At 47.2% G+C, this 19,163-nt stretch overlaps 1 protein-coding gene across 2 annotated transcripts in view; it reads right to left on the bottom strand.

Annotated features, from left to right (window-relative positions):
* Positions 1–7,960: 7,960 nt before the first annotated feature.
* Positions 7,961–19,163, bottom strand: part of LOC110490703 (NUAK family SNF1-like kinase 1) — a 25,518-nt gene continuing 14,315 nt past the window's right edge. Inside the window, exons 3-7 of one of the 2 annotated variants that reach the window (XM_036956928.2) lie at positions 18,924–19,075; positions 14,355–14,420; positions 14,068–14,187; positions 12,345–12,477; positions 7,961–11,054 (exon numbers count right to left, since the gene is read on the bottom strand). In XM_036956928.2, coding sequence (XP_036812823.1) covers positions 9,931–11,054; positions 12,345–12,477; positions 14,068–14,187; positions 14,355–14,420; positions 18,924–19,075 — 1,595 coding nt within the window. In that variant the 3' untranslated portion in view covers positions 7,961–9,930. The remainder of the gene's footprint in view (positions 11,055–12,344; positions 12,478–14,067; positions 14,188–14,354; positions 14,421–18,923; positions 19,076–19,163) is intronic. The other variant, XM_090213485.1, reaches the window with a different exon arrangement.

Here is a 19,163-nt window from a genome sequence, read left to right as displayed (position 1 = left end):
GTCCCAGGTCATGATAACACATACCTCAGCTAAGTCACAGGTCATGTAAAACATACCTCAGCTAAGTCCCAGGTCATGATAACACATATCTCCGCTAAGTCCCAAGTCATGATAACACACACCTCAGCTAAGTCCCAGGTCATGATAACACATACCTCAGCTAAGTCCCAGGTCATGATAAAACATACCTCAGCTAAGTCCCAGGTCATGATAACACACACCTCAGCTAAGTCCCACGTCATGATAACACATACCTCAGCTAAGTCCCAGGTCATGATAAAACATACCTCAGCTAAGTCCCAGGTCATGATAACACACACCTCAGCTAAGTCCCAGGTCATGATAACACATACCTCAGCTAAGTCCCAGGTCATGATAACACATACCTCAGCTAAGTCCTATTTCTTGATAACACATACCTCAGCTAAGTCCCAGGTCATGATAACACATACCTCAGTTAAGTCCTATTTCATGATAACACATACCTCAGCTATACCCTATTTCATGGTAACACATACCTCAGCTAAGTCCTATTTCTTGATGACACATACCTCAGCTAAGTCCTATTTCATGATAACAGGTATAACAGCTAAGTCCCAGGTCATGATAACAGGTATAACAGCTAAGTCCCAGGTCATGATAACAGATATAACAGCTAAGTCCCAGGTCATGTTAACATGGTAACAGGTATAACAGCTAAGTCCCAGGTCATGGTAACAGGTATAACAGCTAAGTCCCAGGTCATAGTACAATGGTAACAGGTATAACAGGGTAGATGTGTGTGAGTAATGGGTGAGGATGCTTTAGGTCAAAGGGGAGGAGAAGTATTTTTCTCCTAGACCATTTAATGAAACCATACCTAACAGTGTAGATGGTGTAGGATGACCTGTTCGGGTTCTCTACGCATGTGATTCCACAGTCACGGGTCACCTCTCACCATCAGTGGGGGGGTCTTTAAGGGGCCACATTGAAAGAACACCTCTGTTTGTAGGAAAGGAGGATTACCAACTGATACTGAGTAATTATCCTGAGAGCTCAGACAGACGAACAACACCCCACAGACACATAGAATCAGGCATGGACGCAGCCGCACGCACGCACACACGCACGCACACACATACACCTCTCTCTCTCTGCCCAACACTCACATCGCCCATGGTCTATACCTTCATTCTTCAGCCCCTGTCTTGGTCGCTGATTGGCCAGTTAGATTGAACAACCAAACAGCCTATTGATTCCTGTTGGAATGTTTGGAATGTTAGATGGCTATCAGAGTTCCTGAACATCTGAGGTCAGTTCTCCCGTAACCTGAGGCAACTTAGGAACTCTTGGAATTTCCATTCCTTAGTGACGAGGCCAGGTCAGGAACCCAATGTCCTCCTTAACCTGGGTGTGTCTCAAATGGCACCCTATTCCCTACATAGTGCACTACTTTTTGAGTCCAATGGGCCCTGGTCAAAAGTAGTGCACCCTATAGGGAACAGGATGCAGTTTTGGACACCCCTGTTGTTAGTTGGTGACTGCTGAGATTCCATATATGGACAGGTTGAACCTGGATGTAATATAAATAGGGTCAATCTCTAACTCATGTCAGTGACAGAGAATGTGTGTGGTTGTTGACTTTGGCAGGACCTTTGTGTATGTATGCACCAGCTATTTATGTACAGTATCAGCCAAGCTGTGTATGAAGTAGGGCAAAGACTGACAGTCAGACAGCACCAGCGTCTCAGTACTGATCTTTCTCCCATTCTGAGTGGCATCACCCTCCTCCCTTCAAAGACAGGCTAAAGATGTGTGTGTGTGTGTGTGTGTGTGTGTGTGTGTGTGTGTGTGTGTGTGTGTGTGTGTGTGTGTGTGTGTGTGTGTGTGTGTGTGTGTGTGTGTGTGTGTGTGAAAAAGACATTGAAAGAGGAGATGCAAGGGAACCTCACAACAGAATGTTTCAGCCCAATCCTACGCCGATAGGATGAGCGTTCCCTGTGGTGATGGAGAGAGAGGTTTAGTTGTAGCTATAAAACTGGGTTGGGAGAGAAAGATCTGTCCTATATGGGCTTTATCTGGGTGGATGAGAACAAACACACTGAAATCACTAAAATATCTCTCTCCCTCATCACAACACCCTAACCTCTCTCCTCACGTCTTTAATAGTGTTGTCATCACTCACAATACATATATAAATATCTCCCTCCCTCATCACAACACTAACCTCTCTCCTCACTTCTTTAGACATTCTTTAATAGTGTGGTCATCACTCACTATATATATGACCTTTTACCAGCATTCTCAACCTCCCACCACTCTGTCTCTCCTCTTCTCTCTCTCTCTCTCTCTCTCTCTCTCTCTCTCTCTCTCTCCCCTCCCCTCTCTCTCTCTCTCCTCTCCTCTCCTCTTCTCTCTCTCTTTCTCTCTCTCTCTCCTCTCCTCTTCTCCCTCTCTCTCTCTCTCTCTCTCTCTCTCTCCCCTCCTCTCTCTCTCTCTCTCTCTCTCTCTCTCTCTCTCTCCTCTCCTATTCCCCCCCCTCTCCCCCCCTCTCTCTCCCCCCCTCTCTTCTATTCTCTCCCCCCTCTCTCTCTCTCCTCTTCTCCCCCCCCCTCCCTCTCTCTCTCCTCCCACCCCCCCTCTCTCTCTCTCCCCCCCTCTCTCTCTCCCCCCTCTCTCTTCTCTTCTCTCCCCTCTCTTTCTCTCTCTCTCTCTCTCTCTCTCCTCTCCTCTCCTATTACCCCCCTCTCTCTCTCCCTCTCTCTTCTCTTCTCTCCCCCTCTCTCTCTCTCTCTCCTCTTCTCTCCCCCTCTCTCTCTCTCCTCCCACCCCCCTCTTTGTAGTGGTTCTTGATCGTATGCCAGACATTCCAAATGGTGTAGTAGTCCAGACAACCGGAGACAACCCATTCAGCCAGTCAGAACCAAATACCTGGATTCCCGAACATGGCCAGCATAGAAGCAGCTAAAAATAGAAAGATCACCACAGAAACGTGTTTGCCGTTCATAGAGAAATGCTTAATGGTGTGGTCACTGGTTCCAGGGTTTTGGGGTTAGCTTGGGTTGGGCTGGGTTGGAGGAGGGGTGATACATTGAGCTCCAGATTCCTTCCCTGCTACTAGATTGAGAGCTCTACAGTAGCCTGGGCCCACATCTGTTTGTGCTGTGTTGCCAACTCTTATGGTCATTCTGATGTTTGGTGTATATGACAATAGAAGTTGGCTACACAGCACAAACAGACCTGGGACCAGGCTATCTCTACAGCACTCGGTCAGTAGTAGAAAGAGACCAGTCTTCTCAGAGACGTTCGAAGAAGCCAACCCATGCTAGGAGCTTTAAACCGGCCCTTTAAACCGGCCCTTTAAACCGACCCTTTAAACCGGCCCTTTAAACCGGCCCTTTAAACCGGCCCTTTAAACCGACCCTTTAAACCGACCCTTTAAACCGACCCTTTAAACCGACCCTTTAAACCGGCCCTTTAAACCGTCCCTTTAAACCGTCCCTTTAAACCGTCCCTTTAAACCGGCCCTCCAAAACAACCACTGTCACACACCTACACACACACTTACACACTCCACTGTGCTGTTACTACTGGCCCTGGGCCTGCTTGGGTTCCTGGTGTGTGTGTGTTCCTGTGTTTACTTTACTTACACTGTTTTCACCACCAGACCCAGCCCTGCATGTGGAATGTCCTGCTAGCCTACAGTGCATGTTCCTCCAGACAGGAGCATGTCCTGCTAGCCTACAGTGCCTGTTTCTCTAGACAGGAGCATGTCCTGCTAGCCTACAGTGATTGTTTCTCTAGACAGGAGCATGTCCTGCTATTCTACAGTGACTGTTGCTCCAGACAGGAGCATGTCCTGCTAGCCTACAGTGATTGTTTCTCTAAACAGGAGCATGTCCTGCTAGCCTACAGTCAAACAAACACATTTATTCATAAAGCCCTTTCTACATCAGCCGATGTCACAAAGTGCTATACAGAAACCCAGCCTAAAATCCCAAACAGCAAGCAATGCAGATGTAGAGACACGGTGTTTAGGAAAAACTCCCTAGAAAGGCAGGAACCTAGAGAGGAACCAGGCTCTGAGTGGTGACCAGTCCTTTTCTGGCTGTGCCGGGTGGAGATTATAACAGAACATGGCCAAGATGTTCAAACATTCAAAGATGACCAGCAGGGTGCCTGTTTCTCTAGACAGGAGCATGTCCTGCTAGCCTACAGTGACTGTTTCTCTAGACAGGAGCATGTCCTGCTATCCTACAGTGCCTGTTTCTCTAGACAGGAGCATGTCCTGCTATCCTACAGTGCCTGTTTCTCTAGACAGGAGCATGTCCTGCTATCCTACAGTGCCTGTTTCTCTAGACAGGAGCATGTCCTGCTAGCCTACAGTGCCTGTTTCTCTAGACAGGAGCATGTCCTGCTAGCCTACAGTGCCTGTTTCTCTAGACAGGAGCATGAGTGACTACCTTCAGACTTGGCCCTTTTCACTCCTCTGTTGGTGTTCAGTCCAAGGGAAAACACTAGTCCACTAGAGTTTATACAAGTTCCCACTCTGTCTTAATGTGCATCCCAAATGGCACTCTATTCCCTATGTAGTGCACTACAGAGCTCTGGTCAAAACTGGTCCAAAGTAGTGCTCCCAAGTGGCTCCCGAGTGGCGCAGCGGTCTAAGGCACTGCATTTCAGTGCTAGAGGCGTCACTACAGACACTCAGTTCCAGACCGTTTCACAACCGGTCGTGATTGGGAGTCCCATAGGGCAGGCGCTCAATTGGCCCAGCGTCGTCCGGGTTTGGCCGGGGTAGGCCATCATTGTAAATAAGAATTTGTTCTTAAAAACTTGCCTGGTTAGGGTGCCATTTGGGACACACTTCTGTCTTGAACTGTAGTTCACTAAGTCCTGATAACAGAACATGTCCATCCTCTCTCTTCTCCTGTTACATACTGTAGTCTACACCTATTCCCTCCTGTGTTAAATTACATACTGTAGTCTCCACCTAATCCCTCCTGTGTTAAATTACATACTGTAGTCTACACCTATTCCCTCCTGTGTTAAATTACATACTGTAGTCTACACCTATTCCCTCCTGTGTTAAATTACATACTGTAGTCTACACCTATTCCCTCCTGTGTTAAATTACATACTGTACCCTACACCTATTCCCTCCTGTGTTAAATTACATACTGTAGTCTACACCTATTCCCTCCTGTGTTAAATTACATACTGTACCCTACACCTATTCCCTCCTGTGTTAAATTACATACTGTACCCTACACCTATTCCCTCCTGTGTTAAATTACATACTGTAGTCTACACCTATTCCCTCCTGTGTTAAATTACATACTGTACCCTACACCTATTCCCTCCTGTGTTAAATTACATACTGTAGTCTACACCTATTCCCTCCTGTGTTAAATTACATACTGTACCCTACACCTATTCCCTCCTGTGTTAAATTACATACTGTAGTCTACACCTAATCCCTCCTGTGTTAAATGACATACTGTAGTCTACACCTATTCCCTCCTGTGTTAAATTACATACTGTAGTCATACCTATTCCCTCCTGTGTTAAATTACATACTGTAGTCTACACCTAATCCCTCCTGTGTTAAATGACATACTGTAGTCTCCACCTATTCCCTCCTGTGTTAAATTACATACTGTAGTCTACACCTAATCCCTCCTGTGTTAAATGACATACTGTAGTCTACACCTATTCCCTCCTGTGTTAAATTACATACTGTAGTCATACCTATTTCCTCCTGTGTTAAATTACATACTGTAGTCTACACCTAATCCCTCCTGTGTTAAATGACATACTGTAGTCTCCACCTATTCCCTCCTGTGTTAAATTACATACTGTAGTCTACACCTAATCCCTCCTGTGTTAAATGACATACTGTAGTCTACACCTATTCCCTCCTGTGTTAAATTACATACTGTAGTCATACCTATTTCCTCCTGTGTTAAATTACATACTGTAGTCTACACCTATTCCCTCCTGTGTTAAATGACATACTGCAGTCTACACCTATTCCCTCCGGTGTTAAATACCCCTCCTTCTCCTTTATCTTCTCAACAACCTCAGTGAGAAATATGGACTGGCCTGGTCTGTGACATGTCTTCTTCCTGCTGGCTGTCAGAGAAAACAAAGCCTGCAGCTATATAATACGGTTGTTTTGACAACTAGGTAGTGTAAGAGGAACCTGGAGAACAAGGGACATGGAGTACCTATTTTCCTTTGCTGAGGGAGACTTTTACTAGAGTCAGCATGGGAAGACTTTAATAGACGCACGCAAGAACACACACCAGAGACGACAAGAGACTGAAATGGAGCTGTTTATTTGAGATGATTCAGAGAGAAGATATTGTGAGAATCTGTGGTTTCCTCACTCTCCTGACTACATACATGATTTCCACTGTAATACGTAGTAGAGAACAACGCTATTACACAATCTGAAACAGTTTTTATAAAAACCAGAACAGCACATCTGTGATGGTAACAAACAAAAGCACGATCCAGGTTGAACCATCTATAACCAGATAGTAACTATAGTAACAGTAATAACTTCACTATCAATAGACAGCAGCAAAATAAAGCTTAAATAACATTATAATACTTCATCATAAGATAATATCTAGTCAAGTTTTCCTATAGTTATATGACATATTGTAACAAACAGATGTAGGCTAACATCTGTTTTGTCTAGTTAGGCAGAGGGCAGCTTGGGGGCTCTTAGACCTGTTGAGACTTGATGGCACCCCTTTCTTTTCCATTACATTCTACATAGGTGTGTGTGTGTGTGTGTGTGTGCGTGCGTGCGTTCGCAGGCACGTGCATGTGTGTGTTTTCAGTCTTACGACTCACAGAGAATCACTTGTGTTTACAACTTGTTCTTTACTGTTGTTGAACTTTAACCTCTTCAGTCCCTTATACACACACATACGCTAACCCTGTTTTCATAGGAGGCAGGTCCCCTTCCAGTTACTAAGGCAGACCTGGTACACATCCTCTGCCCATAAAATAAAACCATACAATGTTTCTATATTTTGGAAAAATCAAAAACAGAAGCATGATTAAAAACAAATCCTATGAAAATACTAACATAGTATCATTTTTCAGCGCTGTAAAATCCAGTTACAAAATACCATTTCAGTCCATACAACACTTAACAAGACTGTTGGTTGTTATGGTAACACCCTGGGCCCTGAGCCATAAAGACCCCTGACCTTTCAGAATCATTCATTGGCTGATTTTGATTTATTTTGATGAGCTATCCGTTGGCGTATGTGACATTTCCACAGTGGGGCTCCATTGATTTCTCAACACTAATATGCTTCAGTCTGTTTGGGTTTCTCGGACACCACCCGATTGTTTAAATGTCTGGGCCTGTGTCCCAAATGGCAACCTATTTCCTATGTAGTGCACTCCTTTTCACAAAGGGCCCATAGAACTGCGTTCAAAAGTAACCAATAGGGTGCCATTTGGGACACAAACCCAGACATTTAAACAACCGTGTGGTGTTTGAGAAACCCAAACACACTGAAACATATAATTGCCTGGGTTATTTCTGTTCTAGAGTGGAACTGAAGGTTATGCCCTCTCACCAAGCCACGCTTCATAGAGCACATATAACTGGTCCAGCAGCACACAGGCTGTAGAGAGAGAAGGTAATCTATATGTAACACTCACAGTGAGCTAACACACTGCTGTTCTACCAAGGATGTATAGTACCAGCTACAGTGACTGTAATGACTTTCACCTACAGTGACTGTAATGACCTTCAGCTACAGTGACTGTAATGACTTTCAGCTACAGTGACTGTAATGACTTTCAGCTACAGTGACTGTAATGACTTTCAGCTACAGTGACTGTAATGACTTTCAGCTACAGTGACTGTAATGACTTTCAGCTACAGTGACTGTAATGACTTTCAGCTACAGTGACTGTAATGACTTTCAGCTACAGTGACTGTAATGACTTTCAGCTACAGTGACTGTAATGACTTTCAGCTACAGTGACTGTAATGACTTTCAGCTACAGTGACTGTAATGACTTTCAGCTACAGTGACTGTAATGACTTTCAGCTACAGTGACTGTAATGACTTTCAGCTACAGTGACTGTAATGACTTTCAGCTACAGTGACTGTAATGACTTTCAGCTGAAATGTGTTGAACTGTGTATCTTCCCAACTTAAAGCTGAACTTATTCGGTCAGCTGAAACATAATTCCCTTCACCCTTCCAAACATTCTTTCCATTTTACCTTTTTCACTCAACCTTTCTCTCTCTCTCTACTCCCCCTTTCTTTTCCCAGCTACACTAAGCTACTATCGCTCTCTCTGTCTATCATCTCCTCTCTCTCTCTCTCTCTCAGCACTCTCTCAGCACTCTCTCTCTCTCTCTCTCTCTCTCTCAGCCCTCTCTCTCTCTCAGCCCTCTCAGCCCTCTCTCAGCCCTCTCTCTCTCTTTCTCTCTCTCTCAACCCCCTCTTTTCTCTCTCCACTCTCAGTCTTCAGTCTGGGGAGGAAGAGGTGTAACAGCCCTGGCCAGCACCCAACTTCCCTCCACAAACAAGACCTCTACAACCAACCCATTAACCCCTCCCACTAACTCACGTCTATCTACCCCTTGTTTTTTCAGTATTTCTCTTTCTAAAACAACGACAGTTCATTTACATATGGCCTACACATGAGCTAGTCCTGTAGACTGGAGGGCTTGTAGCCACAACTCTGTGAATCAACTTAAGTTTTGACTACACGTCTCTACCCTTCTGTTCTTTCAGTCGTTCTGTCTTTCAGTCCCATTTCTAAAACAACGACAGTTCTACTGTGAAACCAAATGGTTACGAACATGAACAAGTCCTAGTTGTTTCGACTCGGGAGACTGCGTGGTCACAGCTCTGTGAATCGCCTCCCTATAGCTGTGTCTCATGTGGTGAGTTTGGTTGGTTATCTATCTGTTCCTCCATAAACCTTCAGGAAATACAGTACATGATAACATAGCACTAATAAAGGCACTTCCTGTGGACGGCCCATACAGTAGACTTATATCAATACACACGGTTTGCTCTTCAACCTTCCCACTGTGATACTGAACAATAGATGTCCTGCTAGATTAGGACCAATATCAAGTATGGCATTCATGTCAATTCAATCAAGCAATACTATTATACAGTACCATTCCTTGAAGGGTACATACACCTCAGTACGTCTTGAAATTACCAAAACACACAGGCAATATATGTCTGTTTCAACAATATAAATAGATAACAAACGGTTATCATTAGGTTGAGATAACATGAACAGTAGTCCTGACTGTCTATTATATTGAGATAACATGAACAGTAGTCCTAACTGTCCATTACATTGAGATAACATGAACAGTAGTCCTAACTGTCTATTACATTGAGATAACATGAACAGTAGTCCTAACTGTCTATTACATTGAGATAACATGAACAGTAGTCCTAACTGTCTATTACATTGAGATAACATGAACAGTAGTCCTAACTGTCCATTACATTGAGATAACATGAACAGTAGCCCTAACTGTCTGTTACATTGAGATAACATGAACAGTAGTCCTAACTGTCTATTACATTGAGATAACATGAACAGTAGTCCTAACTGTCCATTACATTGAGATAACATGAACAGTAGTCCTAACTGTCTGTTACATTGAGAGTAGTCCTAACTGTCTACTACATTGAGCTTCACCACAGCATGGTTTGTGACTCTGAATGACATACAACACAATACTTATTTAGCTCTATTGAACATATAAAGATGTACAGCAGCACTGTCTCTGAGAGGGTAGATTCAGTACATTAAGGTGGCTGGGATGCCCAGTTCACAACACACCTGGCCAGTCCTAACCCAGAAATGAAGGTTCAAGTGTGTGTCTGTCCTTCCCATGTCCCTTCCCTTCCAAACTCCCAACTCGATCTCCTCTAGGTCAGATTGCTGCTGATGTCCAGGGTGTGTTGGTAGACCTGGGTCACATCATCCATGTCCCCTAGCAGAGAGAAGCTGCCGTCGTCACCAGGAGACCCTGGTGTCCCTCGGGTCCCCACCTTCCCCCCATGGAGCCCCCCTGCAGCCGTCTGGAGGCCCCGTCTGAAGCCTGCCAGCTGGAGTAGATCCTCAGCCGACATACAGGCCCTGACGTGTGGCTGCGGGGAGGAGGGAGACCAATCCATTCCCATTAAGGGGGGAACACTGGAGAGACCCATCTCCTCACAGACAATACTGGAGGGTTTACTCTGGCTGCGAGAGAGGCCCGAGTCCCCCAGAGTCTCTCCGTGGTAGCTCATATTGGACAAGCCACTGTGGAAGGAAGTGGAGTTGCCGTACTTCCCATTACGCTTCAATATGCCCTTTCTCCCCATGGACCTCTTTGTTGGTGAGCTGGCGGGTGGGGCCATGGAGGTGCTGCCCCCTAGCAGTTCAGAGGACTCACTGCGCTCCGGGGAGGAGTAGTAGCCAGACTCCCGCTGCTGGTTGTTCTTCAGGATGCCCTTCTTGGGGAGGGTGGGCACCATCTTGGCCGGCGAGACCCCCAGGCGATCCTGATCATCGTCCTCTTCCTCATCTCTCTCGGGGCTGGAGAGCAGCTCCCTTCCCTCGTGGAAGTGCAGGGAGCGACTCAGCTCGATCTCCCCCAGGCTGTGGGACCTCTGCTCAGACACATGCATCTTCAGGATCCCCTTGGGTCTCTTCAGTCCTGGTTTGTCTTTGTCTTCCCACGCGGTGTGATGGTGGAGCGCTCCGCTATCATTCTCCTTCCTGGACTTCCTCAGGCGCTGGCGGCCAGCGTGGGGGGGTACGGCAGGGTGTTCCGAGCGGGGGGGCTTGACCGGCACCACCCTGGGTGACTCTGTGGTGCGGTTCTGCCAATCGATAAAGCGTGCTAGCGTTGGAGAAGAGATGCAGCCACTGTTGTCCTTCTGGACGTCACAGTCACACACAGTGGTCTTCCAGCCCCAATTGACCCACCAGTGGTTGGCGATGTCTTCCACCGTGGCTCGACGCTCCGGGTTAACCATCAACATCCAGCGGATCAGACCACGAGCATCTGGGAGAGAGTGGAAGGTGAGGCGGACAGGGACTTTAGCAGCAATCTATGGCATTATTTAACAGACAGAGAGAGAGAGGAGACAAACAGAGAGAGAGGAGACAGTTACAGAGAGAGGGAGGAGACAGTTACAGAGAGAGGGAGGAGACAGCTACAGAGAGAGGGAGGAGACAGCTACAGAGAGAGAGAGAGAGAGCGAGAGAGAGGAGACAGCTACAGAGAGAGAGAGGAGACAGCTACAGAGAGAGAGAGAGAGAGAGAGAGAGAGAGGAGACAGCTACAGAGAGAGAGGAGACAGCTACAGAGAGAGAGAGGAGACAAACAGAGAGAAAGGAGTCAGCTACAAAAAGAGAGAGGAGACAGCTACACAGAGAGAGAGAGAGAGAGAGGAGATAGCTAAAGAGAGAGAGAGAGAGGAGACAGCTACAGAGAGTGAGAGGAGACAGCTACAGAGAGAGAGAGAGAGAGAGGAGACAGCTACAGAGAGAGAGGGGAGACAGCTACAAAAAGAGAGGAGATAGCTACAGAGAGAGAGAGGGGAGACAGCTACAAAAAGAGAGAGGAGACAGCTAGAGTGAGAGGAGAGAGCAAGAGAGAGAGAGAGAGAGAGAGAGAGAGAAAGCGCTACAGAGAGAGACAGAGAGGAGACAGCTACAGAGAGTGAAAGAAAGAGGAGACGGCTACAGAGAGAGAAAGAAAGAGGAGACGGCTACAGAGAGAGAAATGAGGAGACAGCTACAGAGAGAGAGAGAGGGGAGACAGCTACAGAGAGAGAAAGAGGAGGCAGCTACAGAGAGCAAAAGAAAGAGGAGATGGCTACAGAGAGAGAAAGAAAGAGGAGACAGCTACAGAAAGAGAGAGGAGACAGCTACAGAGAGCGAGAGAGAGAGGAGACAGCTACAGAGAGAGAGGGAAAGAGGAGACAGCTACAGAGAGAGAAAGAAAGAGGAGACAGCTACAGAGAGAGAGAGGGGAGACAGCTACAGAGAGAGAGAGGGGAGACAGCTACAGAGAGAGAGAGGGGAGACAGCTACACACAGAGAGAGAGAGAGAGCGAGAGAGAGAGAGAGGAGACAGCTACAGAGAGAGAGAGAGAGGAGACAGCTACAGAGAGAGAGAGAAAGAGGAGACAGCTACAGAGAGAGAGAGAGAGGAGACAGCTACAGAGAGAGAGAGAGAGAGAGGAGACAGCTACAGAGAGAGAAAGAGGAGACAGCTACAGAGAGAGAGAGAGAGAAGACAGCAACAGCGCGAGAAAGAAAGAGGACACCGCAAGAGTTAAACTAGTACCTGAGGACTGTGTAGGTTCCCTGTACTCTCCGTTGGTGATCTGGCGGATGAGTTTATTGTGGTCTTCCCCATCAAAGGGCATGGTCCCATAGACCAGGGTGTAGAGAAGCACTCCCAGGGCCCAACTGTCTACCTGGAAACACAACACACTGGTAGTTACAATACTGTCTACCTGGAAACACAACACACGGGTAGTTACAATACTGTCTACCTGGAAACACTACTGTCTACCTGGAAACACAACACGCTGGTAGTTACAATAGTGTCCATAGCGTTCTTGTATGGTGGCCTCAGTAGCACACAGACCTCAAGGCTGCTGATTTACTACTGTTGGTTTGTCATGGTTATACTTCCTACTGTTTTCACACCCGTCTGCTGGCTAAGATAATGGCCCTTTAATGTGTTTTAACAGAAAGAATAACACGATTCTGTATCTTCTCCAAACACTCCGTTCTTTGCACACTGATTGCTGTTGTAAAAGCCATGTCAAGGTCTGTGACTTAAGTGATTGGGTTCTGTTCTGATGAGGTTGCCTTTGGCTCTGAGGTACAGTATAGACCGTAGGCTTCGGCTCAAATGGCAGCCTATTCCCTATGTAGTGACCAGGGCTCATAGAGAATATGGTTTCATTTGGGACACAGGCCGTATTCTCTGATTAGCTGAGATAATCTCCAGGAATCACAGTGTTCTGTAAACCACAGCTAGCTGGGAAACAATGGGGAAGTCTCTGGGGAAGTCTACTCCCCTGACTCCATAACCTCAGTGCGTGCGTGTGTGTGCGTGCGTGCGTGTATATAGAGCTGTGATTGTTGGCTAGGACTCTGTCGGTCTCGGCCTCTTTGACCAGCTGTGTCAAACCGAGGAAGGGCTTTTCTCAGGAAGCTAAAGGAGATGGGAGTAGAGGAGGGGTGACAGGGTCAGCTGGTGTAAGGGTCATTATGTCAGATTTACTGTAGGGTGGGAGAGGGGCGGCTCCTAATGCCTCATGAAATGATGGGACTCAGTGAACTCCTGGAGTCATAGTCATTCTGGGTCTATGTTTGGTAACATGTTGAGACTCCTTTCAGATGAGTGAGCTGACCTGGGCTGGCTGTTGGGGAAGTGGCTGTGAAGCCTGGTGACAGGGGGTGGGTGGGTGTGTGTGTGTGTGTGTGTGTGTGTGTGTGTGTGTGTGTGTGTGTGTGTGTGTGTGTGTGTGTGTGTGTGTGTGTGTGTGTGTGTGTGTGTGTGTGTGTGTGTGTGTGTGTGTGTGTGTGTGTGTGTGTGTGTGTGTGTGTGTGTGTGTGTGTGTGTGTGTGTGTGTGTGTGTGTGTGTGTGTGTGTGTGTGTGTGTGTGTGTGTGTGTGTGTGTGTGTGTGTATAAGTAAACTTCCTCCAAGACAGGAACGGGTGTTCACTACCTTCACTTGTCAGCTTAAGGACAAACCCAGAAGACCCAGGGAGCAAGAGCACTTTTTGGGATGGGGGTTCCCTTCAGTGTTTCCCTTATCCAACTGTTATAGGGAATTTGTTCTGGGGATTTTCCACTGGTGAGAACCCGGGAGTTTAGATTTGAGTCTTATTTCCATGAGCCTCAGAGAGAGTATAATTTACAGCAGGATCAGTCCAGCAGGTCTGAAATAAGACTCTCTGGGTTTCAGAATGACACAGATCAGAAGTGAAGAGAAGGATTTCCCTTGTTCCCTGCCATGTGGGCTATTCGTGTCTTTGTGTGTGTGTGTACCTCTGGACCATGGTAGGGCCTGCCGTTGACGATCTCTGGTGAGGCGTACAGAGGGCTGCCACAGAACGTCTGAAGGAGCTCGTCTTTGTGGTAAAGGTTGGACAGACCAAAGTCAGCAATCTGGAGGAGAGAAGATCATGACAATCAACGTTAAATGACCCTTGGATAAGACTCGCAGATCCCTGATTGCACCTGTAAAGAGACTGTTCCTATCGCTAAGATGCTGTGTTGAAATACAGAATATGAAAGACAAGAGATGGATGTCTCTACAGGGTCAAAGGTCTTACCTTGATATTACAGTTTTCATCCAGCAGCACGTTTTCCAGTTTTAAATCCCTGTGCACCACTCCGTTCTACAAAGACATAACAGGACAAGTCTAATTAAACTGTGACCCATTTACACACACACACACACACACACACACACGCACACACGCCCACGTACACACACACACATGCCCACGTACACACACACACACATGCGCACCTTTCTTTTGTCTACTATGTTTGGTGAGCTCATCCGCAATGGTTATTTTCAAGTGGCACATGTTCTATATAAATGTAGCATCTTTAATTCATCTCAATGACAAAATGTATTCTTGTAAACATCTCCCGTGTTGTTGGGTGACACACTAAACAGCTGTTAAACATGTGGGACACAGGATCCGCATCTCAAACGCCACCCTATTCCCTACATAGTGCACTACTTCGGGCCAGAGCCCCATGGGCCCAGGTCGTAATGAGTGCAGTAGTCAGCGCATGTAGGGATCAGGGTGCCATTTGGAATTCAGGCAGTGACAGGAAGTGTGGTCATGGTTCAATATGAACCACGTGAACAGTTTGACCATGCTCTGTGTGTTGATAATTCACTTAACCAGGGAAGGCAGATATGCTCAAAGAAAGATGTGGCCGACCTCTCTCTCTCTCTTTTTTTCTCTCTCTCTCTGTCTCTCTCTCTCGCTTTTCTTTATCTCTCTCTCTCTCTCTCTCTCTCTCTCGCTTTTCTTTCTCTCTTTCTCTCTCTCTACCTCCCTCCCTCCCTCTCTCTCTCTCTCTCTCTCTCTCTCTCTCTCTCTCCCTCTCTCCCTCTCTCCCTCCCTCCCTCCCTCCCCCTCCCTCCCTCCCTCCCTCCCTCCCTCCCTCCCTCCCTCCCTCCCTCCCTCCCTCTCTATCTGTAGGGAGGAAGCAGGGGAAGTCTATACTCTGCCACACTTCCTTCCGTCTGTCACTGCAGCGCTGCCCTGTCCTAACCTACTGTATCTCTATGTCCGGCTCCTCCCTCCTCACCATGTCATGGTTGCCCCTGACAACTCCCTCACCAGGATGTCACGGTTGCCCCCCGACAACTCCCTCGCCAGGATGTCAGCAGCAGCTGTAGCCAGCCCTATCCGTCAGTCATCCTCTCCCAGCTGGCACCCTATTCCCTTTGCAGTGCACACTTGTTTTAACCAGGGCCCATAGTAGTGCACTATATTTGGGATGCACCCTCAGTCTCTCCCAGCTGGGGATATGACATCACTCCACCAGGACCTACAGTAATGACATCAGTCATAGCCACCAGCTGTAGGGACTGTGGAGGACAAAGGGCCAACACTCTCTCTGTCTCCCCAGGGAACAGCACTCAACCTGGAGGTGGAGAGGGCCTGAGGGAAGGGGAGGGTGGGTGATGGGCTGCTACATGGGCACAGAAGGGCAATTATGTGTCTTATTGTGTGAGCTAACTCTGGTCTGCTGTAGGGTACTGTACTCTGGTCTGCTGTAGGGTACTGTACTCTGGTCTGTTGTAGTGTAATGTACTCTGGTCTGTTGTAGTGTAATGTAATCTGGTCTGCTGTAGGGTAATGTAATCTGGTCTGCTGTAGGGTACTGTACTCTGGTCTGCTGTAGGGTAATGTTCTCTGGTCTGCTGTAGGGTAATGTAATCTGGTCTGCTGTAGGGTACTGTACTCTGGTCTGCTGTAGGGTAATGTTCTCTGGTCTGCTGTAGGGTACTGTACTCTGGTCTGCTGTAGGGTACTGTACTCTGGTCTGCTGTAGGGTAATGTAATCTGGTCTGCTGTAGGGTACTGTACTCTGGTCTGCTGTAGGGTACTGTACTCTGGTCTGCTGTAGGGTACTGTACTCTGGTCTGCTGTAGGGTACTGTACTCTGGTCTGCTGTAGGGTACTGTACTCTGGTCTGCTGTAGGGTAATGTACTCTGGTCTGCTGTAGGGTACTGTACTCTGGTCTGCTGTAGGGTACTGTACTCTGGTCTGCTGTAGGGTACTGTACTCTGGTCTGCTGTAGGGTAATGTAATCTGGTCTGCTGTAGGGTACTGTACTCTGGTCTGCTGTAGGGTAATGTACTCTGGTCTGCTGTAGGGTACTGTACTCTAGTCTGCTGTAGGGTACTGTACTCTGGTCTGCTGTAGGGTAATGTACTCTGGTCTGCTGTAGGGTACTGTACTCTGGTCTGCTGTAGGGTACTGTACTCTGGTCTGCTGTAGGGTACTGTACTCTGGTCTGCTGTAGGGTAATGTAATCTGGTCTGCTGTAGGGTACTGTACTCTGGTCTGCTGTAGGGTAATGTACTCTGGTCTGCTGTAGGGTAATGTACTCTGGTCTGCTGTAGGGTACTGTACTCTGGTCTGCTGTAGGGTACTGTACTCTAGTCTGCTGTAGGGTAATGTACTCTGGTCTGCTGTAGGGTAATGTACTCTAGTCTGCTGTAGGGTAATGTACTCTAGTCTGCAGTAGGGTACTGTACTCTAGTCTGCTGTAGGGTAATGTACTCTAGTCTGCTGTAGGGTAATGTACTCTAGTCTGCTGTAGGGTAATGTACTCTGGTCTGCTGTAGGGTAATGTACTCTGGTCTGCTGTAGGGTAATGTACTCTGGTCTGCTGTAGGGTAATGTACTCTAGTCTGCTGTAGGGTAATGTACTCTAGTCTGCTGTAGGGTAATGTACTCTAGTCTGCTGTAGGGTAATGTACTCTGGTCTGCTGTAGGGTAATGTACTCTAGTCTGCTGTAGGGTAATGTACTCTAGTCTGCTGTAGGGTAATGTACTCTGGTCTGCTGTAGGGTACTGTACTCTGGTCTGCTGTAGGGTACTGTACTCTGGTCTGCTGTAGGGTACTGTACTCTGGTCTGCTGTAGGGTACTGTACTCTGGTCTGCTGTAGGGTACTGTACTCTAGTCTGCTGTAGGGTAATGTACTCTGGTCTGCTGTAGGGTAATGTACTCTGGTCTGCTGTAGGGTACTGTACTCTGGTCTGCTGTAGGGTAATGTACTCTGGTCTGCTGTAGGGTAATGTACTCTGGTCTGCTGTAGGGTACTGTACTCTGGTCTGCTGTAGGGTACTGTACTCTGGTCTGCTGTAGGGTAATGTACTCTGGTCCGCTGTAGTGTAATGTACTCTGGTCTGCTGTAGTGTAATGTACTCTGGTCTGTTGTAGTGTAATGTACTCTGGTCTGCTGTAGGGTAATGTACTCTGGTCTGCTGTAGGGTACTGTACTCTGGTCTGCTGTAGTGTACTGTACTCTGGTCTGCTGTAGAGTACTGTACTCTGGTCTGCTGTAGAGTAATGTACTCTGGTCCGCTGTAGTGTAATGTACTCTGGTCTGCTGTAGTGTACTGTACTCTGGTCTGCTGTAGGGTAATGTACTCTGGTCTGCTGTAGGGTACTGTACTCTGGTCTGCTGTAGTGTACTGTACTCTGGTCTGTTGTAGTGTAATGTACTCTGGTCTGCTGTAGTGTACTGTACTCTGGTCTGCTGTAGGGTACTGTACTCTGGTCTGCTGTAGTGTAATGTACTCTGGTCTGCTGTAGGGTACTGTACTCTGGTCTGCTGTAGGGTACTGTACTCTAGTCTGCTGTAGGGTAATGTACTCTGGTCTGCTGTAGTGTAATGTACTCTGGTCTGCTGTAGGGTACTGTACTCTGGTCTGCTGTAGTGTAATGTACTCTGGTCTGCTGTAGGGTACTGTACTCTGGTCTGCTGTAGTGTAATGTACTCTGGTCTGCTGTAGGGTACTGTACTCTGGTCTGCTGTAGGGTACTGTACTCTGGTCTGTTGTAGTGTAATGTACTCTGGTCTGCTGTAGTGTACTGTACTCTGGTCTGCTGTAGGGTACTGTACTCTGGTCTGTTGTAGTGTAATGTACTCTGGTCTGCTGTAGTGTAATGTACTCTGGTCTGTTGTAGTGTAATGTACTCTGGTCTGCTGTAGGGTACTGTACTCTGGTCTGCTGTAGGGTACTGTACTCTGGTCTGTTGTAGTGTAATGTACTCTGGTCTGCTGTAGGGTAATGTACTCTAGTCTGCTGTAGGGTAATGTACTCTGGTCTGCTGTAGGGTAATGTACTCTGGTCTGCTGTAGGGTAATGTACTCTAGTCTGTTGTAGTGTAATGTACTCTGGTCTGCTGTAGTGTAATGTACTCTGGTCTGCTGTAGGGTAATGTACTCTGGTCTGCTGTAGTGTAATGTACTCTGGTCTGCTGTAGGGTACTGTACTCTGGTCTGCTGTAGTGGAATGTACTCTGGTCTGTTGTAGGGTACTGTACTCTGGTCTGCTGTAGTGTAATGTACTCTGGTCTGTTGTAGTGTAATGTACTCTGGTCTGCTGTAGTGTAATGTACTCTGGTCTGTTGTAGTGTAATGTACTCTGGTCTGCTGTAGGGTACCGTACCCTTTAACTCTGGTTTCCAACTACAGAATGGATGTGTGTGGGTTGGGACAACTGCATAGCTTTTCCTTGTAGAAATGTCCATTGGCTTAGGGCACAGGCCCAGGATCAGCTCAGCCTTCCCCAGGTCCTAGCCTTTACCATACAGAAGAGAGTAAAAGTGACCTCAGATCAGCGCATCTCTTACCTTGTGACAGTGGTGCACGGCGGAAACAATCTGCCTGAAGAAGTGTCGTGTCTCTCTCTCGCTCAGCCGCCGTCGCTCGCTGATGTAATCATACAACTCTCCCTTACTGGCGTACTCCATCACGATCACTATCTTGTCCTTGTTCTCAAACACTGGACACAAGGACATACACAGAGGACAACGTCAGGATGGGAGGAGTTTGAAATCAGCAAACCCATCTCAGCTTGCATCCCAAATAGC

Source organism: Oncorhynchus mykiss, chromosome 21, assembly GCF_057628025.1.
Source record: "Oncorhynchus mykiss isolate SJ-2025 chromosome 21, ASM5762802v1, whole genome shotgun sequence".
Classification (NCBI taxonomy): Eukaryota; Metazoa; Chordata; class Actinopteri; order Salmoniformes; family Salmonidae; genus Oncorhynchus; species Oncorhynchus mykiss.
This window is presented reverse-complemented; position numbering and strand designations above follow the sequence as displayed.